The 26,822-nt window shown below is 42.9% G+C and overlaps 1 protein-coding gene across 1 annotated transcript in view; it reads right to left on the reverse strand.

The window, feature by feature from the left end:
* The window catches only part of LOC123773031 (insulin-like peptide receptor), a 531,432-nt gene that overhangs the window by 237,658 nt on the left and 266,952 nt on the right, over window positions 1-26,822 (reverse strand). The window contains exon 13 of the mRNA XM_069315507.1: window positions 3,607-3,758. Within this exon, the coding sequence (XP_069171608.1) occupies window positions 3,607-3,758 (152 nt within the window). The remainder of the gene's footprint in view (window positions 1-3,606; window positions 3,759-26,822) is intronic.

Here is a 26,822-nt window from a genome sequence, read left to right on the forward strand (position 1 = left end):
TTCCTTCAGCTTGTCTACGTCTTCTTAAATCCTCAAACAGTCTTCTTCTGTCTTAATCCTTCTCATAATTTTGGCATCGTCCGCAAACATTGAGAGAAATGAATCTATACCCTCCGGGAGATCATTTACATATATCAGAAACAAGATAGGACCGAGTACAGAGCCCTGTGGGACTCCAACTGTGACTTCACGCCAATCGGAGGTCTCACCCCTCGTCGTAACTCTGCTTTCTATTGCTTAGGTACTCCCTTATCCACTGGAGCACTTTACCAGCTACACCTGCCTGTCTCTCCGGCTTATGTACCAGCCTCTTATGCGGTACTGTGTCAAAGGCTTTCCAACAATCCAAGAAAATGCAATCCGCCCAGCCCTCTCTTTCTTGCTTAATCTTTGGCACCTGGTCGTAGAATTCTATTAAGCCTGTAAGGCAAGATTTACCCTCCCTGAACCCATGTTGGCGATTTGTCACGAAGTCCCTTCTCTCCAGATGTGTTACCAGGTTTTTTCTCACGATCTTCTCCATCACCTTGCATGGTATACAAGTCAAGGGCACTGGCCTGTAGTTCAGTGCCTCTTGCCTGTCGCCCTTTTTGTATATTGGGACCACATTCGCCGTCTTCCATATTTCTGGTTGGACTCCCGTCTCCAGTGACTTACTATACACTATGGAGAGTGGCAAGCAAAGTGCCTCTGCACACTCTTTCAGTACCCATGGTGAGATCCCGTCTGGACCAACAGCTTTTCTAACATCCAGAACCAGCAGGTGTCTCTTGACCTCCTCTCTCGTAATTTCGAACTCTTCCAAGGCCGCCTGGTTTACCTCCCTCTCTCCTAGCATAAAGACCTCACCTTGTTCTATTGTGAAGACCTCCTGGAACCTCTTGTTGAGTTCTTCACACACCTCTTTGTCATTCTCTGTATACCTGTCCTCGCCTGTTCTAAGTTTCAATACCTGTTCTTTCACTGTTGTTTTCCTTCTAATGTGACTGTGGAGTAGCTTTGGTTCGATCTTGGCATTGTTTGCTATATCATTTTCAAAACTTTTCTCTGCTTCTCTTCTCACCCTGACGTACTCATTCCTGGTTCTCTGGTGTCTCTCTCTGCTTTCTGGTGTTCTGTTATTCCGGAAGTTCCTCCACGCCCTTTTGTTCAGTTTCTTCGCTTCCATACATGCCCTATTATACCATGGATTCTTCTGTTGCTTCTCGGATTTTTCCCTTTGGGCCGGGATGAACCTGTTTCCTGCCTCCTGACACTTTTGGGTAACATAGTCCATCATACCTTGTACAGACTTACCTCTGAGGTCTGTGTCCCAAGGTATTTCCCTTAGGAAACTTCTCATCTGTTTATAATTCCTCTTTCGGTATGCCAGCCTTTTGATTCCTAGTTCTTTTTTGGGGAAGATAATTCCTAGCTCTACCAGGTACTCCAAGTTCAATATACTGTGATCACTCATTCCCAAGGGCGCTTCCATTTTAACTTCCCTTATATCCCACTCATTTTGGGTAAATATCAAATCAAGCATTGCTGGTTCATCTTCTCCTCTCATTCTTGTTGGTTCCTTGATGTGCTGGCTCAGAAAGTTTCTTGTTGCCACGTCCAGCAGCTTAGCTCTCCATGTTTCTGGTCCTCCATGCGGGTCTCTGTTCTCCCAATCTATCTTCCCATGGTTGAAGTCTCTCTTAATTAGTAGTCCAGATCCATTCCTGCTAGCAACAGAAGCTGCTCTTTCTATTATGTTAATGGTGGCCATGTTGTTTCTATCATATTCCTGTCTGGGTCTTCTGTCATTTGGTGGTGGATTATATATGACTACGACTATAATTTTTTTCCCTCCAGTTGTTATGGTACCTGCTATGTAGTCACATAAACCTTCACAGCCCTGAATAACCATCTCCTCAAAATCCCAGCCTTTTCTTACCAGCAGAGCTACACCACCACCACCTCTTCCTTCCCTCTCTTTCCTCATAACATAATATTCCTGTGGGAACACTGCATTTGTTATCGTTTTCGTTAGCTTTGTTTCTGTGAGGGCTATTATGTCTGGGTTTAACTCTAGTACCAGTTCTCCAAGCTCATTTCTTTATTTGTAGTTCCATCTATGTTAGTGTACATTGCTTTGAGGCTCACGTTCTTCTGTCCCTTCTCAAATCGCCTCCTTGGTGAGTGTTCTTCTTTTGGGGGAAGCTGTTCCATGGGTGTGAGGACCTGTGAGGTGGATAACAGAGTCTCAGAGGATACTGGGATGAGGGACGGGGGATCCAGTGAAGGAGGAGGGACAAGCAGGGTATGGGGTGAAAGGGGAGGGAGAACAGGAAGGAAAGGGGGGGGGACTCCCAGTCATCCTCTGAGAGGTTGAGCAGGGCCCTCAACGAGGCTACCAGCCTGCTGCAGGGGTAGTTCCTTGGGCGGCCCTTCAGGTCCTTGTCCTAGTGGGTGAGCTCGTGCCTATGGTGCCTTAATTCCAACCAGCTGCTCTGGGTAGATGGATCTTGACAGCCTGGGAAGGCAGCTCATCCAGGGGGAAGAAAAACCCTGATCTCAAAATTCCGCTGCCTCGCGGCCATACCCACTCTTGGAACGGGCTTCAGGAGTCAACCTCGATGAAAAATCCAGAGCTGGGTCCCTAAGGCAGTTCGTTGTTGATTTCAACCTCGTTCTGACAGCTCTTGTAACGGCTCTGGAACCAAGCGTATTGACGTTTGCCTATCTATTCAAACATTTCAGCAACGTGTTGAGGAGGGGGAGGACTTGCTGCATGGGTAACAGATTCTCCTCCATGTCGACCTTACAGATTTTACTACCTAGAGAGAACATTCCAGCCTCAACAACCAGAGCGCAACTCCATAATAGTCTCCCGAGACTGAAGGATGCCTACTAGTACATTAGGCTTGGAGGAGCCAAGGCCACAGTCAAAAAACTTTCAATATAAGCAGAGCAAATTACAAACATAGCAGTACATATTATAACACAATGGTAAAATATACAAAGAATAACCTACCTGATGGTATAAGGTTGATAAGCAATGTCAGCGGTTCATGTACCCAATGTGTGTTCTTGGATATTTAATATTACCAATGTAGGGAAACGTCAGCAATTATCACTACTAAAGTTAATTAAAGCTTCAAGAGGTGGGTAATAAAGGCAGCTCCTGTTATAAATATTGAAATTTAAGGGTTTTATATTTTTCAAACTTCAAGGACATAAATCATATTCAAGAATGTTTACTGCAGAAGAGATAAGAAGTGAATGACAAGGAATGAAGTCTTTATTTTAACTGACGGAAGGAAAGAGAAACTACATAAACCAGAGACAGTAGAGTTTCTTACGAATATTTATATAACACAATAACAAATAAGAGTAATGCAGAGAAAGAGAGGAAGATGCTGAACCAAGGAGCAGGAAGAACTGCGTTTGACTTTACGAATACATCAAAAAGAGGGAAGTTGGACCTAATGAACATCATCACGTGTGGACCTTAACTGAGACTTAATAGAATTAATAGATTTTCATAAACGGTCTCAACACTATGGTGAAAAAATAAGGAAAGTGAAAGTACAGGACGTTAGAATGATGCAGTTAGCCGTACAGAAAAGCCAGACATACTGTATGGGCTGGTAGTGGCGTAGAGGATATCAGATTGGGCGACCTTGGCACTAGCAACCAGGGAATAGGTCTTTACGTAGACGGCATAGCGGGTATATGGTTCCAGGTTGACAATTGTGGCAATCCCGACACCCATCTCCATCGTTGACCACCTACGGAGTCCCAAAACGAGAAACATTATACAATGTATCAAATAATGTATTGGTCTATTCCAATATCTTCTCTTCCACATTGCCTGCCTCATGGTGTGACCTATAACTAAAAGAGATTGCTTATACATTTATTTGCGACAAACGTGACATTTTCTACCAAGAAAATGTAACTGGAAGAAATGTAATCTTTTCATTGTCAATTATTCACGGTATTTGACAGTGAGGCCATGAAAGAAGGAAGAGAGCAAATATTTGTTACATGGAGAGCTTTGATTGGCCGGAGACAGAGCAGATGTTTGCGAACGCGAGTGTGGTGAAATATGTGTGAGGCAGAACAGATGTCTACGAACGCGAGTGTGGTGAAACATGTGTGAGGCAGAACAGATGTCTACGAACGCGAGTGTGGTGAAACGTGTGAGGCAGAGCAGATGTCTACGAACGCGAGTGTGGTGAAACATGTGTGAGGCAGAGCAGATGTTTGCGAACGCGAGTGTGGTGAAACGTGTGAGGCAGAACAGATGTTTGCGAACGCGAGTGTGGTGAAACATGTGTGAGGCAGAGCAGATGTTTGCGAACGCAAGTGTGGTGAAAAATATGCAAGAAACAATATAAACAAAACATTCAACACGTCGTGAAACAATATTTCACTGGAACAACATTAGAAGAAAACAAACACGTGACATGTTATGGGTCATTGTGATCAAGAAAATGTATATCAGGAATACACGTATGTGATGTATTGAGGTTCAGTCATGCCTCATTTGCTAGCAAGATACCTGATTATAACAAACATTTTATAGTTGCATGATATGCGATTACAGTTATTAGGTCCGATATTTGGTATAACACTGGTTTTCGTTATCGTGATGGAATTATATAGGAGTATTTGTTTCGACATATTAACTTTAATAGCAATTGCGTGTAAAATAATATTGTAAGTCCTGTATATAAATGCTACAACCTGAGTTAGTCGTATTTAAATTAGGTTGTGTCTGGGAGTGAATTAGCATATGAGTTTGAGAAAAGTTCAATAACTTCTGGAGTTATTTTAAATAAAGTTTGCAAGTCATTTATATAATTATAAAATAAGTAATTACGTATTAATACATAAGTATGTATTGTATATTTAGATGAATAGCAACTACGTTGGTCAGTTAGGTATACCAAAAGTGGACAGTTTTAACAAGAAAAGCGAACGAACCCCACTGCCAAAATATATAAGAAATGAGCCCCCGCTACCAAACATATAATGAACGAGCCATCGAGTCCAAACATATAATGAAAAAGCCCTCACTGCCAAACATATAATAAGCAGGCCACCGCTGCCAGTCATATAACAAATGAATCCCCCCTACCAAACATATAATGAACAAGCCCCCATTACTAAACATATAATGAACGAGCCCCCGCAACCAAACATATAATGAATGAGCCCCCTGCTACCAAACACATAATGAACGAGCCCCCACTACCAAACATATAATGAACTAGCCCCCACTATCAAACATATGAAGAACGAGCCCATGCTGCCAAACTTATAACGAACGAGCCCTCCCTTCCAAACATATAATGAATGAGGGGGCCCCACTTCCAAACATATAATGAATAAGGGGGCCCCACTTCCAAACATATAATGAATGAGGGGGCCCCACTTCCAAACATATATTGAACAAGCCCCTGCTGCCAAAAATATAATCAACGAACCTCCGCTGCCAAAATTATACTGAACGAGCTCTCGCTGCTAAAATTATAATGAATGAGCCCTTGCTGCCAAACATATAATGAACGAGCTCTCTCTGCCAAACATATAATGGCACTTTCCTTAGTTCTTGCAACAATTAGTGACTAATGTGAGTCACGTTGCCCTTTGGGATTTGCGAGTAGAGTTACTGGTCATGTAGTAGGCTCAATATCGGCTCAACAATTTAATGATGTGTCAACTCCCCAGCAGTGTGCTCTCAACCACTCACAATCATGGCTGCCTCTGTTTTCAATGGCTGCCTCCTCCCTCCTCCTCCCTCTCCCGACGTTGTTCACATTCGAGATTCGGGAGTAAGAATGGTTTAAGGTCAAATCTTACTATTTATTATATACTTGATTTAGTAGATTCCTTTTATTGTCTTACCAGCACTTAGACTCGAGGATTTTATAGTATAATATTAGTGAGATGAATTTTGTGACAAAAGCTGATGGTAGTGGCCTTTCCCATTGTCTGTAATCCCTTTATGACTAACTAATGTAAATAAATAAATAAATAAATAAATAAATAAATAAATGTTTATTCAAGTAAGGTACATACAAGAGATTTTACAAAAATTGAAAGATTTATAGATGGAGCTAGTACATACAATGCCTAAAGCCACTATTTCGCAAAGCGTTTTTGGCAGTATTTAATCTTATGGCAGTTACATAGACTTTGTATATTTTTGTGTTAATTTCACACATAATTCCGTGGGGACACTGTCACTGTCCAGCAGAACAATATCGCCAAGTTGTAATTGAATTCTATTGCAGGGATTGTTTGCCCTGTAGTGATACTCCCTCAGAGCAGTTAGGTACTCTTGGGTCCATACTTCATTCCACCGACTAATTACTCTGGACAAATTTTTGTAACTCTGAACCAAGTCGCTCTCGCTGACATACGAAGGATCTTCTGGTCCCTTGTCAGTGAGGGATGAAAAAGAAGCAAGAAGTCCTCCATAAATCAGATGAGATGGACTTAATGGCTCACGTTCCTTGTTATCGTCAGAGAGGTAGGTCAGTGGTCGGTTATTGACCAGAGACTCATTTTCCATGACAACGGTTTGGAGATCAATTTTTGGGCGGTGTAGGGGTTTCCTAGGACAATGTTTGACTGTTCCTAACATCCTCTCGTAGATCTTTCCATGCAACGGTGCTCTGGGTGATATAAACTTCCAGGGACACTGCCATTGATTCAGGGCAGTGCGTAAAGCTGGGTGATTCCAGACCTCCCCTCAAACATGCTTTCCCTGCAACCAAGTTGGATCCATTGTCTGAGACCATCAACTTGGGGCAGGATCGACGGGCAACAAACCTGTGAAAAGCCTGTATGAATGCCTCCACACTCATATCTGGAGTCACTTCTAAATGTACTCCTCTTGTAGTGGCACAGATGAACAGGCAAATATATGTCTTTACAGGGATTTTGTCCCTAGTGCCTGTTAGAGTTACGGCTCCCGTGTAGCCTACACCAGTGGTCTCAAAAAGACGAAGGTGAACAACTCATTCCTTAGGGAGTAGTAGAGGTCCTGGATAATGACACACCTGAGCATCGTACTTCCGGCAGACTACATAGGATATAAGAATGGACTTTACAGTCTGAGGACCTTGAGGAAGCCAGTACTGTTGTTGCAATGTGGTGAGGGCAACTAGTACCCCAATATGTAGGGTGCAGTGTCTGTGTATATATAAAACAATTAGCCTGCTTATCCAGTGGTTGCGAGGGAGTAACCATGGATGTTTTACTTCTAAATCAATATTTGCATGTTTTATTCGCCCACCACATTGCAAAGTGCTGCAATAGTTAAAGTCAATTCAGAGACCCAGATCATTACTGGTCTTATAAGGGAGGTTCACAAAGTCTTCCCCGTAAGTCTGGATTTGGGCTTGCTTTACCCAAAATATCAGAGCAGGAGGGTATTTATGTTTGATTCCTATTTTACTCAAGAAATCAAATACCCTATGAGTGACTGATTAATTTATCTAAATTAGAGTACCGAGTAGGGTCAATTACCAAAGCCCAGGGGTGATTCTGGTATCTCAGTGGGAGCAGTGATATTGGTCACAATGACTTGTGGTTTTTGTTTAGGTTACTGGTCACTGACTAGCCACTGAGGTCCATGGAACCACATCTCAGTTTTAGATAATTGTTGCAAAGTCAGGCCTCTGGAGAGATAGTCTGCAGGATTCTCTTTTGTGGGTACATATCTGTGTTTGAACCCAACTGACAACTCTCTTATTTCCTTTTTGCAATTGCTGTCATTTTGCACCCACTGTATTACTGCCTCATAATCTGACCATACCACTGTTTCTTCAAAGCGAATGTTACTTAAGGTTTCTGTCAGATAATGAGCCAATCTTACTCCTACCAGTAGGGCTGTTAATTCCAGTTGTGGTAATGAGCGTTTCTGCAACGGTGCCACATTGGCATTTGATGTAAGCAAATTTACTTGCTCATTTGTTACTAAGTTACTTTCTTACTTTGTTACTTTGCCATAAGCCTTTCCTGAGGCATCACAGAACACATGTAGCGTAATTGGTTGATTATGTTGTACTGTGTTTCAAAGGAACTTAATAGACTCTAGGATACTTAGATCCTTGTTACGAACCCGGATCCAGCGTCCTAGCCTGGAGCAGTGACAAACACGCCATCTGTGGGTCAGCTCCCGAAACCCCCGCCAAACGAACGACGACACCTAGTGAGGACAGCGTGTACTGGCCTCGAGGACCAGTTTCCAGTCTGGTTCAGCACTCAACACCGCCGCTCCTGACCTCTGGTGAGGTGGTGCTCCGAAGACAGCGCCATCTATGGAGTGGATATGTCGGGCGTTTGTATCTGAGCCTGTGAGTGTGGTGTATTAGTGTCCCAGTTATTGATGACGTGTCTGCTTACAGAGCCGACCTGGGACCATTGTGTTGAAGGTGGAGTCAGTCTACCCGAGGCAGCCAGTCTCCATACTGTCCAGTTTGCTGCAGCTGTTGTGACGTCGTCCCCCCGGAAGAACACTGTGGTGTGTTAAGCCTGCCAGTGGAGTGGCAGTGGAAGGATTTACCCGGGACCGACGGTTGGAGACGATAATCCACTGGGGTATTGAGGACAGGAGGGTGATTGGTGATATCACACGAGACTCCTGTCTAGGGCGTACCCCTTTTATCGTTCGTGGAGTGGCCGTGCCAGCCTTGGTGGCTCAGTACCTGCCAGCAGACCTGCTGGACGTGTGGTTGACGGCCTCCACGACGGTGCCCCCAGTGGACCTGTGTTGTGGCTGACCTGTGGCCAGGGTAGACTCGGCGTTCTCAGAGGACACGTCTTGAGGCCACGAAGAAAGCACCGCGGACTCGGCACCTAGCTTCGAGGATCCATAGTCTCCAGCAGAAGACTACAGTGTTGATCCCCATTGATAAAGTGTTAATACCCCTCCCCCTTGTGTACGTTTTACTTTTATATATTTAAATGGTGATGGTTATATTATATTATATTAAGTTCTTACCTTTCTTTCCCTACTCCCTTTTAAGTTACTTGCGTCATGGATCGCATCCCTTGAAAGCCTCTACTGGCTTGGGGTCGGATATATATCTTCCTCTAACGACATCAGAGTAAGAACCCCGTTGCGTCCCGCCAGGGCCGTAACAATCCTTCACCATCCCCTGCCACTTTTCTTACAAGTCAGGTGTTAGTGGATCATCCCATCCTATCGTCTCTTGCCAGCATTCCTGCATTAGCAATTTCCTATTTATCAATATGGGACTTAATAGTCCCAAGGGGTCGAAGGGTTTGCTGACTTGGAATAATGGTTTCCTCATTGTTAGGTTGGTGGTCTCTGGTTTCACCAATTTAATTGTTAATTGGTCAGATGTTGTTTACTATTTGATTCCTAATACTTTCGTCTTCTGAGGTACTTGGTTGTTTGGAAATTCTGACTCAGTTGATTTATTACATTATTGGAGGCCAATGACTGGAGAGGCATATTTGCTCCCAACAACTCTCGATTGGCCTCATTATATATGTTAAGCAGCAGTTCCTTTTCACTACTTGTTGGTCTTTGGAAGTTGTCTACACAAAGGTTATTGCTAATTTCAGTTTTGTTGGGACTACTTGACTTCTTCAAATGCGTGTCAAAGGTTCCTTGAAGCAGAAACAGTGAAGAAGTAGCTCCAAACAAAACTGAAGCACCCTATATGTAATTATTTCACTGTTTGGATCCTTTATCCATAGGAACTTGGTGTAACTTCAGTCCTCTTCTTGGAGGCCTACCCAAAGGAATGCCTTACTTATATCAGCTGTGTATGCATAAGTCCCTATGCAGAAATTTAACAGCACATTGTACAGCCTTCGTATTAGGCTAGAGCCAGTTTAAGGTAATCATTCAGCGAGACACAATTCTGCTTGGTTTTAGCACTGCAGTTAAATACTAACCTCAGTAGGGCAGTGGCTGGATTTTTCATTACTGAATGGTGTGGCAAATAATGTCCTTCCTGAGGGTCATCACTGGTTACAACTTCGATAAATTTGTTATCAAGTTGTTGTATTATGTCATGGTACAATTTCAGGTTATCTGTTTAAGCACAACACCTGAGACCTTAATTGGTTTTGTGCAATGAAAGGATTCACTGGTAGCTGAGGATGATTCAGCTTTCATGGTAACCTGGCCTGGTATTGGTTGTCCCTGTAGACAACTGAGTCCAGGTATTATCTGTATGTCCAGTCATTATCTGCACTAGACTGTTCAGGGATGATATCTAAGGTGGCTTGATCCCATAATTTATGTACAGGAGGATCAAGCTCATCTTTGGCCATGTCTCTGAACTTAAGTGATAATTATTCTCCGCTTAGTCACACGACCATCACTGGGTTGACTTGTTGGTTGTCAACAGGGATGGGTGGGTTGCATCAGACTCAATACTGGGATAGTCAGCAACTTGCCTCCTGCAGACAATAACAGGTTCATCCCTTGCCTTTTAGTTTGTCCAGTGATAAATTTTGGTAATAATCTGCACCTACAAGGAATCCAATGTTGGAGAGTTGGTCAAGCGTGATTTTGTTGTCTGCCAACTTAATTTCCTTTTCCTGTAGGAATTTGGCTGTTGTCCCTAGACAATAAACATATAGGTCTGATGAGATTTTGTCTAATACAATGGCCCGTACAAGTCAGTCATAACATCCTAAACGTACTAATAGTTGGACCGCTTTGTACACTTGGGGCCCTGTGTTGGTCAGGAATCCTGTTATATATAGTTTTCCCTGTGCAAAAGGTTTTAATTTTATTTATCTCCCACTTTTTGGGTAAAAAATATTTTTTGAGACCCTTGGTCAAACAACCCACACCTTGGACCTTCTCTTTTTATGATAAATTTGGCAGTTGGCAAAGTCACATTATTCTTTGACTTTGTCGATAGGACACTTATGTCCTGTGGTACTTTACAGTACTGAATTTTGGTGGAAGTCTCTTCTTCCACTTTGGCACTGGGGGATTTTAATTTGATATGCCACATAGTACTATATGGTGCTGCCCTTTATTGCACCTATTGCAGGTGCTCAATTGGGTGGTACAGGTATTGGTGTTATGTAACCTGAAGCACCTGATGCATTTATACAACTTCTTAAGTCACTTTACACACATAGTGCGTTCAATTTAATTAGTGCAGTGGTATATGGAATGTTCTTCATTACAGAAAAAACACATCATCCAGCCTACAGTACCTTTGGAAGTCACCACCTTGGGTGACAGTAACTGTAGGCTTGGAGTAAACCACTGAATATGTGCCCACACTGCTAAATTTCCATCTTGGAGTGGAGGCGGTTGATTTAAATTTAGTAGGAGTACTTGTTGTACTCTTTGGTCTCACTGATCTCACAAGGTCTCACAAGCAACTCCACTTTATTGCTTTATGTGCACCTAGTAAATTGAGCCAAAGACTCAACTTAGTCTGAGTATCATCCTCATGCATAGCCAGTTCTGTCATGATTTGATCCATATCATCATGGTCAGTATTACTGACAAGGATTGCATCTATGTACAACTCGATCCTTCCTTTTACTTGATCGAATTTATTATACGCCACCTGTAGATCAATTTCCAGCTGAGTGAAATCAACTGGGAGAGACTCGTGACAAATTCTCGCATTTGTTGAGCAGTCGTGTCAGGTTACCTTTTTCTGCTGCTAAGACATGCTTTATTCATTGTTGATCAACCATTGTGATGGGCTGGTTAAGTTTAGATGGTCCCATAGCTTCTATGTGAAGATAACTAGGGAATTTGTTCATATAAATGAACAATATTAAGTAGTAATAGCCTAGGGTTAATATCCTGTCACTAGGATACAAAATCCTACCTCCTTGAAGGTTTGCACATAAAGTAATATATATGTTAATCATACACATTTGATTTCAGTCATAATTAATGTCAATGTTGGAGTACTCCAAGTTAGCTCATCATAAAAACCTCTTGTGGCTGGTGTTATCATGCCTTATAACGATTAAACATAGACACGGAAAATAATTGACCAATATGATATGAGCTAATAGACTAATTGAACTGGCACTTTTGTTAGTTCTTGCAACAATTAGTGACTAATGTGAGTCAAGTTGTCTTTTGTGATTTGATGGTAGAGTTATTGGTCATGTAGTAGGCTCAATATCGGCTCAACCACCTTGTGACATGTCAACTCCTTAGCATTGCACTGTACACCACACAATCATGGCTGCTCTGTTTACAATGGGTGCCTCCTTCCCCCTCCTCCTGCTTCTGAGGTTGCTCACATTCGAGATTCGGGAGGAAGAATGGGTTTGAGGTTTAATCTAACTTTTTACAATATAATTAATTTAGTAGATTCATTTTATTATGTTACCAGCACTTAGACTGGAGGATTTTATAGTGTAATATTAGTGAGATGAATTTTGTGATGGAAGCTGATCTTAGCGGCCATTCCCATTCTCTGTAATCCCTTTATGACTTACTAATTGTTGAAAATAACCAACAGTTTTCATTCATCATTTCATATTTTAATACAACATCTTATATTAACAACAAGTAGTTACTAAAACTACTAACTTGTATATTTAACCATAGTGATATTTCCATACTGCGCAATATTTTACCAAATTCTTCCTACTACGTGGTGTTGTGTGAGCCCGCCACAGGAAATATCTCCACATTTTGTCAGATCTAACAGAGTCCAGTTATTTACTTTCCTTCACTCAAGAAAATCATTTATTAACCCTTAAGTTGCGCAACACATCATATGATGGGTTGAGTGACTTGCTATAAATTGTGTATCCTATCATATGATGTATTGGAGTACTACGCAAGATTTAAACGGCCTGCGGATACACAGGGTTCACCTCACCTTCATCAGGGCTCTTGTAAACAGACGCCATTTTTTTTTTAAATCGTGGGCCAAATTCCCGGGTGTGAGGGCCTCAGTATTGAGTGAGCCACCAAGCCTGACGCATGCAGCATGAGCTCACAGCACTGCTGTTCAGCTTGTGACCACAGCATCGCCTAAAAGTGCCATAATATACATGTTCATGCTATTATTTAGCTTTGATATTATTACAGAAGACCTCTGACTGTAAAAATTACCAGGATTCTGATAATAGCAGGATTGTTGTGATAATTAGCGCTATAGTGGGAGGAGTAATCTTGGTGGGGAGGGAGGTAGCATTGTCTGCTGACTGTGTGACCACGATTTACTGTCTGGACTCACTAGACTCACGATTTTTTTATTATTTTTCCCATGAACAGAGAACACAAATTAACAGATTAAAAAGAAAAAATAATTTTTAAATTTTTTTTGGTATGCACCTGTGAGTGACAAATGCTAATTACCCCTGAGCAACACAAGGGTTAATGAGTTTATTCATTTAGCATATTACAGCTTACTGGAAATCACTTATTTAGTTAGATTAACAACTCCAGTAGAAAATATTTCAATGTAAAATAATTCTACTTCATATTCCTCTCGTTCATTTTACGCAGTCTTGATAAACTAACTTCCACTACGAGAAATTATATTACAACATAATACATTTATCGATGAAGTAAATATTAGTCATAACTACTTCCTTCCCTAATTAACTTCAAATAAATAAATTAATTTACGCTCGAGGTTCCTACTGAGAGCTATGAGCATGCGTACTCGGAGAAGGGAGAAGTGATGGCAACCATATTGCTGAAAGTTACTGTGTTAAAGAGCTCACGTTTACATCAACTCATAATTACGTCATCCTTGCAGCAGCAGATGCCAGAGATCGAGAGTGACTCCGCCCACATACAACACATGTCCTGGGGAATGTAATTTAGACAATTTCCTACTGATGTTTTATTTATTGGTGCACTTATAATGAGAACGGGTAGGTTGCTCGTCATCAGGACACGAGATATCAACATCATCAAAGTTACTTTTACTTTCGCTTATGTTCCCACTTTTCAATCAGAAATAGTTGTATACTCACTTTAGCCTAGGCACTTTTTACAATTTAATCGTATTTTCAGCTGGAGCTTTAGTGACAAATGGAAGAATAAACTTCTTTTCCATGTACGTGCCCGAACAGCGTGTTACAACAAGCGTGACGCCGTGACTGCCCCACACATTCACAACTATTTCAACTTAACAGCTAAGCTGTCCTTATACATACGTAGTCATTGATAACCCTTAGTAGATGATTGATCTTCCATAAAAGATTATTTTTATTTCACTAACCCTTTATCATTATGCTGTATAAATTTCATGTATAAAATTATATTATGTGTTCTACTCTGATGACGATCCAGCATCGGACGATTGTGCTAATTACGGAATATTTCCATAGCGTTTGTATCCCCCATTTTGTGAGAATGAAGTTCACTCTAATTTCATGATAATATACAGTCTTATTAAAATCCACAGGCAGTAGTTCATGGAATTTATTTCAGTACACTTGCTTTCCTTAGCTTTCCACTTTTTCACAAAAAGTGGCAGTCCTTCGTAGCTATTGAATGTTTCATTATTTAATATCAAATATTTGAATCAGATTTTCCCACACTAATGTATTTAACTACATCTTATAGCAGTTACATTAGAGTTTGCATATTTGATACAGAAATTGCCCACACCCTGCTACCAAACATACAATGAACGAGCCCCTGCAACCAAACATATAGTGAATGAGCTCCCACTACCATTTATTTATTTATTTATTTATTTATTTATTTATGCATATACAAGAATGTACATAAGGAATGTGAGGATACAAATATGGTAATTACAGTCTTGTAAAGCCACTAGCACGCGCAGCGTTTCGGGCAGGTCCTTAATCTAAGAAAATTTTAAGGAGGTAAATACTTGCACAATTATAGACAAAAAATGATAACAGATTACATGAAATGAAAAAAAGATGAGAGAAAATTGTAGGTACAGTATATTAAAGCACATAGGTAGCTAAGATTGATTGCAATGACAGCTTGAATGGTAGTTGACAAAAAAATTGGTAGGCATAATACAGCAGAAACAATATAAGATTGGTTGCAATGACAGCTTGAATGGTAGTTGACAAAAATTGGTAGTCACAATACAGCATATGGCTAGCACATAAAAGAAGACAGCAATGAACACAATGATAAGGTTGTTTGAAATTACATAAAAATTAGGAGATTGGGTTACACTAGGTACAGAGCAAATTTAAAGCTCAGTGTAGGAAACTAAGATGAAGTTAGGTACTTTTTGGTTTTGCTTTTAAATAAGGCAAAAGTTTTACAGTTTTTCAATTCACTAGGGAGTGAGTTCCATAAACTAGGTCCCTTAATTTGCATAGAGTGTTTACACAGATTAAGTTTGACCCTGGGGATATCAAAGAGATATTTATTTCTGGTGTGGTGATAATGGGTCCTATTACATCTGTCCAGGGAGAGTTTCAGAGCATGGTTTGCATTTAAGAACAGGGTTTTGTAAATGTAGTTGACACAAGAGAATGTGTGGAGGGAGTTAATATTTAGCAAGTTTAGGGATTTAAACAAGGGAGCTGAGTGTTGTCTGAAAGCTGAGTTAGTTATCATTCTGATAGCAGATTTTTGCTGTGTGATGATGGGCTTAAGGTGGTTTGCAGTGGTAGACCCCCATGCACAGATACCATAATTAAGATAGGGGTAAATTAGTGCATAATATAGTGAGAGGAGAGCAGAGTTAGGAACATAATATCTGATTTTGGAGAGTATACCAACTGTCTTAGAGACTTTCTCAGTTATGTGTTGAATGTGGGTGCTGAAGTTGAGTCTCTTGTCTAGGAATAGGCCAAGAAACTTGCCATCATCTTTATTACTGATGTTAATGTTGTCTATCTGTAGCTGAATTGCATTTGATGATTTGCTTCCAAATAAGATGTAGTAAGTCTTTTCGATGTTTAATGTTAGTTTGTTCGTTGACATCCATAAGTGGACTTTTTTTAATTCATTATTCACAACATTATTTATTATTCATTATTTATATTTCATTATTCATTATTTATATTATTTATTATTTATATTATTTATTATTTATTATTATTCACAACCATGCAATATAATGAATGAGCCCTCACTGCTAAACGTATGATGAATGAGCCCTCACATATAATGAACGAGCTCCCACTGCCTAAAATATAATGAACGAACCCCCGCTATCAAATATATAATGAACAAGACCCTGATAACAAACATATAATTAACGAGCCTCCCACAGCAAAACAAATAATGAATGAGCCCCAGCTGCAAACATATAATTAAGGAGCCCCCGCTACCAAACATAGCCCCACAGAAAACAAATACTGAACGAGCCCTGACTGCAAAGTTTGATAGCGGGGGATCATTCATTATATTTTAGGCAGTGGGATTAACGAGCCCCGCGACCAAACATATAATGACCGAGCCCTCACTGCCAAACATATAACGCATGAACCCTCGCTGCCAAACATATAATGAACGAACCCCCGCTGCCAAACATATAAGGAATGAGCTTCTGCTACCAAATATATAATGAATGAGCCCCAGCGACCAAACATATAATTAACCACCCCCCGCTATCCCGCTACTTGTCACCTCTCCTGACAACTATCTCCTTGTTCTCACGAAGGCTCTTAGCTGCCGCTTTGAGCTCGGGGGACAGTATGCCCTCCAGGCAACTACAGAAGCACCATACTGTCCCCCGAGCTCAAAGCGGCAGCTAAGAGCCTTCGTGAGAACAAGGAGATAGTTGTCAGGAGAGGTGACAAGTCGCCAATATACGTCATTCTTGAAAAAGACGAAGATCTGGCGAAAATGAACTTCAAACTCTCTGACCAAACTAAATTCCAAAGGGTAACGAAGGACACTACAACCGAATTGAAAACAAAGGTCAACAAATTGGTCGAAACTGTGAACGCCAAGAAATCCGGACTCCACCTGCCAAAGATTATTGGGGAATATAAACCTGGATATGCGTATGGAAATGTCAAGACACACAAGCCTGGAAACCCACTTCAGCCAATCATCAGCCAGATACCCACACCCACGTACAGACTGGCGAAACGATTCAACGGCTTGCTGACTCCTTATGTTCCTTGCGCCTTCAGCCTGAAGTCTCCAAAGGAATTTGTTGACTTACTGCGGGGAATACGGGCCACAGGGATAAGAGCCTCGTTGGACGTAGAATCACTGTTTACCAACGTACCTGTGGATAAAACAATTGGGATGATAGCCGACAGAGTGTATCGTGATCCGGCCTGTACTCCTCTTGACATACCAGAAAACATTCTAAGGAAACTACTCCAAGCTTGTACTAAAGAGGCACCCTTCTTGAGCCCGGATGGACACATGTATAAGTAAGTAGATGGGGTCGCCATGGGTTCTCCCCTAGGTGTCCTGTTTGCAAACTTCTACATGGGTACCATCGAGCAAAAAGTCTTAGTCGAAATGAACTTGAAACCGACCATATACTGCAGGTATGTTGATGACATTTTTACACAGGTACCTGATGTCAGACATCTGCAGGAGCTGAAGGAGGCATTTGAGCAGAATTCTGTGTTGCGTTTCACTTACGAGATGGAGAAGGATGGGAAGCTGCCCTTTCTAGATGTAACAGTCATGAAAAGGAGCGGAGTTTTCCACACTGCAGTCTACACTAAGGAAACAAACATAGGAATGTGCCTGAATGCCAACAGTAACTGCCCAGACAGGTACAAGAGGAGTGTTGTTAACGCTTATGTCGACTGTGCTCTCCCCCACAGCTCAGAATGGAAGCAAGTCGACGAAGAACTCTGTAGGGTAAGGCAGGTCCTATTCAACAACGGCTTCTCCAATGGTTTCGTGGAAGACATCATAAGAAGGAAAGTGAAACGCCATGCAACCTCTGAAGAGACAACTAACACAACACCTATACCCCATATTAGACTATTTTACAGGAACTTCTTTTCCACAGCCCATACAACGGAGGAAAGGGTCCTGAAAGATATTGTTAGTAGAAACGTTATCCCTACAGACAAAAATCAGAAGATACAACTGACAATTTACTATAAAACCAAAAAAACGGCCAGCCTACTCATGAGAAACTCTCCAGACACAAAGCAGAACGCTTTAAACGAGACCAACGTCGTCTATGCCTTCAAATGCCCTCTTGGGGACTGTAAGCCTCAAAAAACTCAGTATATAGGCAAGTCAACAACATCTCTTTCCAGGCGTTTAACGATGCATAAGCAACAGGGCTCCATTAAGGAACATATAGTCTCTTCCCACAACCAAACCATCACCAGAGAAATCTTAGCAAACAACACAGAAATCATCGATAGATACAGCGATAGCAGGCGGCTTGACATCTGCGAGGCACTACACATCAAGAAGTCAACACCAGCAATCAAGAGTGTTATGATCCCAGGTAGCCAAAAAACAAGTCTCCCCTTTGAGAATTATTCTATCAAGCCTGACCTGACTAGGAGGTCGGAAATACAGACATGAAGATTCATATGTAAAAAAATAATGGGGTAAATTTTACACGGAGTTTAAGAATATGGGCAGTGAAGAAGAAAACAGATAAATGACTGGTTAGGAGATGTGGATAATTTGCTGGAGGCGTGAGGCTCGCTTCTGGAGGGCTTTGACCTCACTTCAGGCCAGACATCGCAGGGGGAAAGCCACGCTCCGTTGAGCTCTCGTCAGAAAGGAACCCCTAGTGATATATCTCCAAGAGAAGAGAAGTATGCAGACGTGCCAGCTGTAGAATCGAGCTAGGAACGTTGTGGTCTCAAGTCCTGGTCGACGAGAAGAGTATTAGGCCGCCCAAAGACATTGCGAGACTGCAATTCACCACCTGATACTAGGACAAGGGCAAACACCAGCAAATTTGAATACATTTACTGGGCAAAGCACATACACACACGTATAATAATAATGAATCCTATACTCTATACTATTACAATCAGGTTGCACTCCAACACCATCAGTACTCTATCATCAGCTTACCAAGTGGTATCCTATCTTCTGATTCACCACCTGATACTATCAACCTCCTCAAGTAGATCAAGTCTTATAATACACTGTCGCACTATCAGCAAGAGAATATATAAATCTATAAACATGTACAAGGAAAATCAGCGTATGCATTCAATAACATATAAATCAGTATAAATGTTCCTTAATACACAACAATGATCAATCGATCACCCTATCAGTCCTAGAACACATACATCTTTAGGTAATCCAGCCTTCGACTGTAACTCTATGCTTCAGTATAAACACTCCTTGGCACAAAAATGGCAAACAATCACTCGCCTCTCACTGCGTCTTGCACGCTAATGACAACCAAACACTCGATTACCTCCCTACAAGTAATCATTTAGAACCTCCCTTCCACATCGGGAAGTTCACTACCCTGATCTCTTCAGGTTCTTCCGGGTTTAACTACCAGGATCCTCTGCAGCACTTCTTGGCTGCTACACCATGAAGTCTTCCTTGAGCACTTCGGTGCTTCACCACTTCTGCTAGGGTCCTCCACAGCTCTCCTGGCTGATACACCATGAAGTTTCCTCGAGCAACTATGGTGCTTCACCACCTCTACAGAAGCACGTGACACTCCTCTTCACTGTTTCTCCTCACAGTTCGAGGTCCTCTCCTCCACTACCTTGGAGTCTCATCAACTACTCCCTCTGTGTTGACTTCGAAGTTCTCAGCAACTTCTTCCCCAAAGACAAACCTGCAACCCATCGACACTCCAATAAAAATGTTTAACCTTAAACACATAAACAAAAATAATCACACAATATGTTTGCCTCCAACATCTCTCTGCTCTCTACGTACTGTGAGAGTGAACTCCCCCATTTTGGGCTTGTCCATGCTCCACCTCACCCGGCGGGCCTCACTCTGGGAGGGTCCTCCGCCGCCAGGAGCTGGGCTCCGTCAGTTGGCTTCAGGCGGTCGACGGGAGAGGACGCGCTGCTCGTCCCTCCAGCAGTTCCTCCCTCTCCACTCTCTTATTTTAGGCCTTCTGCCTTATCAAAACATTTCTAACTTATAAATAAGCATTGCTACTGTCGCTGGGCACACGACCAACTACAAGCAATCACTATGAACTGGCTTAAATCGTGCTTACCACAGATTGTCTGGTTGAGGGCGCTCCTCCCTCTGACAGAGCCTGGTCAGGGCACTGCCTCAGCCCATGATAATGTCTCTGGGCAGCTTAATAAACACTCCTCGCCGTCCAGGACTTGAGACCACAACGTTCCCAGCTCAGTTCCACAGCTGGCATGTCTGCACACTTCTCTTTTCTTGGAAATGTATCACTAGGGGTTCCCTTCTGACGGGAGCTCAAACGGAGCGCGACTTTCCCCCTGCGATGTCTGGGCTCAAGTGAGGGTCAAAGCACTCCAGAAGTGAGCCTCACGCCTCCAGCAAAATATCCACATCTCCTAACCAGTCATTTATCTGTTTTCTTATTCACTGCCCATAATATTAAATTGTTCTTTAAATCCAACAAACTATTTTACATCTGTGTTATCGCCTCTATATTTCCTATAACTTCTAGTTAGGTCAGGCTTGTTGAATAACTCTCAAGGGGGAGACTCGTTTCTCCTGTAGGTTAAGATCATAACACTCCCCCTCCCCTTATTTTTGAGAGTTATTCCAGTGGCAAAGCTCGGGATAATACATCCGCCACCACACTGTCTCGTTCTTGAACCGATTGGTTCGACCGGTTGATCTGCTTACGTACTCCCTTAGGAGTCTACAATTAGTTCGTTGCTCCTTGCAACATCTGGCTCAAAACTTGCCAGAAACATGATCTTCCCACAAACGATCTGACCTCTCTGGCACCTCTTGGCTAGGCTGTCCTCCTTGGATGCCTGTACTCCATCGGTCAACTCTACTTATTGTTTCCACCCTCCGTTTCCTTGTCTTTTTCTCTTCATGTCCAGAGTCAGACATTTACTATCTGTACCTCCTCTGTCGTCTTCACACTTCCATCTACTGCCATTATACTTCCGTCTCCTGTCATCATACTTCACTCCCTCGTCTTCACTGACGATCCTCCCTTTCGTCTCCTCATTTATCCGAGACCTCATCCTGTTTGACTTCCACTGAGTTCTCGGCTTTCTTCTATTCCTCCATGCTTGTATCATCATCCTCTTCCCACACTTCTCACCTCTATCAACTCCATTTCTTCTTCAACTCTTCTTCGTTCCCTAAAAGTTTCTTCGAGCACTGTACTACAACCAACAGCACTCGACCGTACATGTCACTTTACCTCTCCTAGAGTGCTCGTGAGCGTCTCTCCACACATACTGTCTCTTCTCCTTTCATTTTCTCGGCTATTACTTTTCTTCACTATCTCTCCTCCACGTTTTCTGTGAAACATGTCAACTCTTGACATCTCAAACAACTCCACTAGCCATATGCCTCTGTGCTCGTGGACCACTTGACGCTCTACTCCTGTCCTCAGTATGGCCACATCCTTCCTCATTCCTACTCAGCACAGTTGCATTCACCTTCCGACTCTTAATTTCAGCGGGCTGGGCTCTTTTCAGGTCCACTCTCTTCACATGAGTCTTCTTCGGCTGGTCCATCTTCACTTTTGACCTCACCGAGACTTCATTTTCCTGGGCTGGACCTTCATCAAACAGTCACGCTATATCTACGTCGATATCTTCTACCGGTTGAATCGACACTGTCTCATCTTCTCCAGCGTCTTCCTCGTCGGCCACCTCTGCCTTCATCACTACCGAGACAGGGTACTCAATGGCTTGGCGGTCTCCTGACGCATCTCCTCGGATGTCAGTCAGGTTCACACTCTCAGGTGTCCCACCCGTGCTGTGGCCTTCTGGGCACTCCTCTGGCACAGTTTCCGCCATGACTCTTGGCAACATCTTTGTCCCACACAAGTCATTCCCCAGGATCACTTGGACTCCTGGAATAGGTATGTCAGGGCATACTCCCAACATCACCTCTGCCGACACATATTCCGACCTTAGCTGGACAGTACAAACGGGCATGTCACTCTCAGACAATAACCCGTATACTCTCATCTTACTCCTGCCAGCTAACCGTCGATCATTCCCAATCAGGCTTCTCGCAATAAAGCTCTGATTAGCTCCGGTATCCCTTAAGATACCAACTTTTACTTCAGGCTGGCCGCCTATACTGATCCAACCTTCACTAATGAACGGCCTATACCACTCATTCACTAAGTTCACTCTCTGTGGTTTGTCTTGGAACACCTTATCATATTTAGTTCGGGGGTCACACATGGCCAGGGTCACAACTCTTTTGCCCTGCCTACAATCTCGCATCACGTGACCCAATCCGTTACAATTGTAGCACCTCACCTGGTGGTGTCGACACCACCATAGAAATGATACTGAACAGAGTATACAGAGATGAGAGCACCCCCAAATTAGAGCCTTCTTGAGGCATGTACAAAGGAAACTCCTTTCATCAGTCCACAAGATAACATTTATCTACAAATAGACAGAGTAGCCATGGGTTCCCTCTTGTGAGTGTTATTTGCTAATTTTTACATGACAACCATCGATGGTAGTCTTTAGTAGTAGGAAACCACGTACAAAACTCAGGCAAATCATAACATAGAACGAAAAGGCATTGTAAAGGATCTGGGTGTACTCATGTCGGAAGACCTTACCTTTAAAGAACACAATAAAGTAGCCGTCACAGCTGCAAGAAAAATGACATGTTGGATAACAAGAACTTTTCACACTAGAGATGCTATACCGATGATGACACTTTTCAAAACGCTTGTGCTCTCTAGAGTAGAGTACTGCTGCACAATGACAGCACCTTTCAAAGCTGGAGAAATTGCTGACCTGGAGAGCGTGCAGAGATCCTTTACTGCTAGAATCCACTCAGTAAAACACCTAAACTGTTGGGACCGACTAAAGAGCCTAAAACTGTACTCCCTTGAGCGCAGGCGGGAGAGGTACATAATAATTTACACGTGGAAAATATTAGAGGGGCTGGTCCCAAACCTGCACACAGAAATAACATCACATGAGACCAGAAGACATGGCAGGATGTGCAGAATACCCCCGTTGAAAAACAGAGGTGCAACTGGTACTCTGAGAGAGAACTCTATCAACATCAGAGGTCAGAGACTGTTCAACACGCTTCCACTACACATAAGGGGCATAACTGGCCGACCCCTCACAGTGTTCAAGAGAGAACTGGATAAGCACCTCCAAAGGATACCTGATCAACCAGACTGTGACTCATACGTCAGGCTGCGAGCAGCCGCGTCCAACAGCCTGGTTGATCAGTCCGGCAACCAGGAGGCCTGGTCGACGACCGGGCCGCGGGGACGCTAAGCCCCGGAAGCACCTCAAGGTAACCTCAAGGTAGGCAAAAACCAATGATATACTGCCGTTATGTACATGACATATTCGTCATAGTAAAAGACCCAGATGAACTAATTGATCTAAAAAGCCATCTAGAGAGAGAGGGAGAGTCAGTACTCCGTTTTACCCATGAAAATAGTGAAAATAACGGTCTGCCATTTCTGGATATACTAATAACAAAAACAGGAGCCTCTCTAAGCAACAACGTATATGCTAAACCTACAAACATAGGATTATGCCTAAACGGTGGGAGTGAGAGCCCCAAAGATACAAAGCCAGCGTTCTCAACGCTTATATTTGTCGAGCTCTTACCCACTGCTCTGAATGTAGCAACGTAAGTAGGGAGTTTGAAAGAATTCTAAATGTTGGTGAACAATGGATATAGCAACACAGAAATAAACACTACAATAAGACGATACCTGGATCGATGATACAATCATGAACCAAGAATAGAAATTACAACACCTCCAATAAAATTATATTATAAATCCACCACACACAGTGAACATAAAAAAAGAACAAATAATGAAAGAAATAATTCTTAAAGGAGTAAAAATCATGACTCCTAACCAAAACGTAGACCTAATCATATTCTATATAACAAAGAAGACTACCGACCTCTTTATTAAAAACAACCTGAAGCTGACGGAGAACCCTTTACAATAGTCAAAGGTTGTATATATGTACACCTAACCCCCCCCCCCCCCCTCCCTTCCAACGAAGGATGTAGCCTTCAATCTAAGTACATAGGTATGACGTCGACCGATCTGACGAGGTGTTTGACCTGTCATCTTCAATCAGGTGGCCCCAAAAATCACACGAGATAAGTCCATGATATCACCCTATCAGGAGAAATGTTGAATAAAAACACTTGTATAATAGACAAAACCCCAGGATGTAAGAAAATTATAAATTCTTGAAACAATTCACATAAAAATTGAGCAACCTACCCGAAATACCCAAATTACGGAACTATTTACTCTACCCACTATGAGAGTAAGAATGAGACCGGAACATGAAGATGCCAACATAGGGGGTACCACTTCTGATGCAATTTTAGAGACCTACAGCCTCAAAGAAGGTAACACAGAATTTAAAAAAACTTGTCATTTAACTCTGAATACGAATGAGTGTTCACTTCTCCTATCACCCCCGTTTTTATGTTGTACACTTTATTACACAGGGATATACAGTTACATATATGATTGTATACAAAAAGAGAATATTAAGAGGAAATAATGGGAAGTTTGTTTCCTAGAGGCTGTAGATTTCTTTGAACTCCTCCAACGCCGGGCAGGAACCTAGGATTGCAACGGGCATTTTCCATCTGGATCTCTACACTGAGGCGCTGGAAGAGAAAACCTGCTGCTCTAGGGTCTCTGATAATATCAATGAGCTTGGAACCATGATATTTAAGAAACCTTCTTGCACTCTCTCCCCATGGACCTAGGGTCTCAGATCTTATAGGAACGAAGTTGTACCGGTGATCTATTTCCCTGTATCTGGTTGATTTGTCTGCATGTAGCTGCGGCTTCTGCAAGGACGACAGAGAGGTCAATGTATGTGGTTGCCATGGTGGATAAGCAAGTGTAGTCCTGTGTGAACTGTCTGCCACACTCATAGGGCGTAGAGTGATTCCATCTGGTTGGCCGTCAAAGACTGCAGAGTTAAGGTTCAATAGATTGCGGGTCTCTCTCTCTCTGCTAGACACTGGGCAGAGGCAAGGCTCCTTTTAACGATGTCAATGATTTCGTCGTGACTAGAATGCCAACCGCCATATTTTCCACAGTGCAGGCCATGCAGTCCATATTCGTTTGCCTCTGCCTTGCTACAAATACACCTATGAATAGTGTGGATAGGGGCAGCAAGACGGAGAGCAACTGCAATACGGAGCTCCTGCGGATCAAGACGTGTGCCTGTCGCAGACATAAAGACTGTCAAGAGGAAGTCCCCTGCATGGGGAGCCTGCACAGCTGTGAGGCGTGCATGATCACTGCCGGTTGTTGCTGCCTCCAGCAGAGCAGTGGCTTCTTTGTCTACAATGGGGCTTTCCCAGCTGGATTGTTTCTTGGCTTTCGACATGGTTGGTGCGAGTGCTGGGTCTGCCATGGAACCCCATTTTGTGTTGCATTCCGTGTAATGGGAGTCCTGTATTCCTGCTAAGTCACACAGGTTGTCAGCTAGATTTTTCTTAACCAGGTTATCTGATACTGAGGAGGAAGGCAGGAAGGCTGGGACAGCAATTTGGGTAAGGGAGCTGGTCGGCCGAGCGGACAGCACGCTGGACTTGTGATCCTGTGGTCCCGGGGTCGATCCCGGACTCTGGCGAGAAACAATGGGCAGAGTTTTCTTCACTTTATGCCCCTGTTACCTAGCAGTAAAATAGGTACCTGGGTGTTAGTCAGCTGTCACGGGCTGCTTCCTGGGAGTGGAGGCCTGGTCGAGGACGGGGCCGTGGGGACACTAAAAAAGCCCCGAAATCATCTAAAGATAACCTCAAGGAAGGGTGCGGCCACCAAGCCGCCGAGCCTGACAGGAAGAGTGGCTTGTTTCCACTGGCATTCATTGAAGGAGAGGTTGACAACTTTTTCTACCATGGTCTTCAGTAATAGGTCACACTCATCAAGCTTTGGGCTGTCGTAGGATGGTGCGCACCTCAGAAAATAGGTTAGCCTCGAAAGGGATAGGCATTTAGTGAGGAGATAAAAAGCATCGTGGGCATCGATGTAATCTATCCTGTTTTCCATCCTCTTGAGGTCTGTGATTTTTCTTACCAATGATATCCTCAATGGCATTAGACCCGAAGGGGGCTCCAAGGAGAGTGCTGTTCACAGCCCTAATGACATGGGCTCCAGGTAAGCCAGACCTTATTCTAGCTACGATGTCTGGGTTGGAGGAGCCTACTTCACACTTGAAGAGTTCAGGAAGAGACCCAGGCTCACTTCTTGCTCCCTTATTTTTCTGATGTCTTCCAAGAAATGGTCTACGGGGGCCAACTAAAGTGCCATCATCCAAAAACTAGATGTTGAACTCGCTGGACATGCTTTCAGTGCCAGGAGCACTATGCAACTGGTGTACAGGGCATCCAATCCACTCGATCATCACGACCCGACAAAAGCTAATGGTAGCCAAGGCTATTTGCCCATCAGCCCACTGGCACTCTGATGGTAATCTTGGGCATAGTATTTTATCAAATCACCTCATTCTTTGGGGCACACGGGAGGAACACAAATGCGAACAAGCCTGAATGGTCACCAGGCATACATGCAACTGAAAATTCACATCCCAGAAGTGACTCGAACCCATACTGCCAGGAGCACTCTGCAACTGGTGTACAGAGAGGTGATTTGACAAAATACTATGCCCAAGATTACCATTAGAGTGCTGGCGGGCTGATAGGCAAATAACCTCACCCACCATCAGCTTTTGTCCAGTCGTGATGATCGAGTGGATTAGGTGCCCTGTACACCAGTTGCAGAGTGCTCCTGGCAGTATGGGTTCGA

The sequence above is a fragment of the Procambarus clarkii genome, chromosome 81, assembly GCF_040958095.1.
Source record: "Procambarus clarkii isolate CNS0578487 chromosome 81, FALCON_Pclarkii_2.0, whole genome shotgun sequence".
Taxonomy (NCBI): Eukaryota; Metazoa; Arthropoda; class Malacostraca; order Decapoda; family Cambaridae; genus Procambarus; species Procambarus clarkii.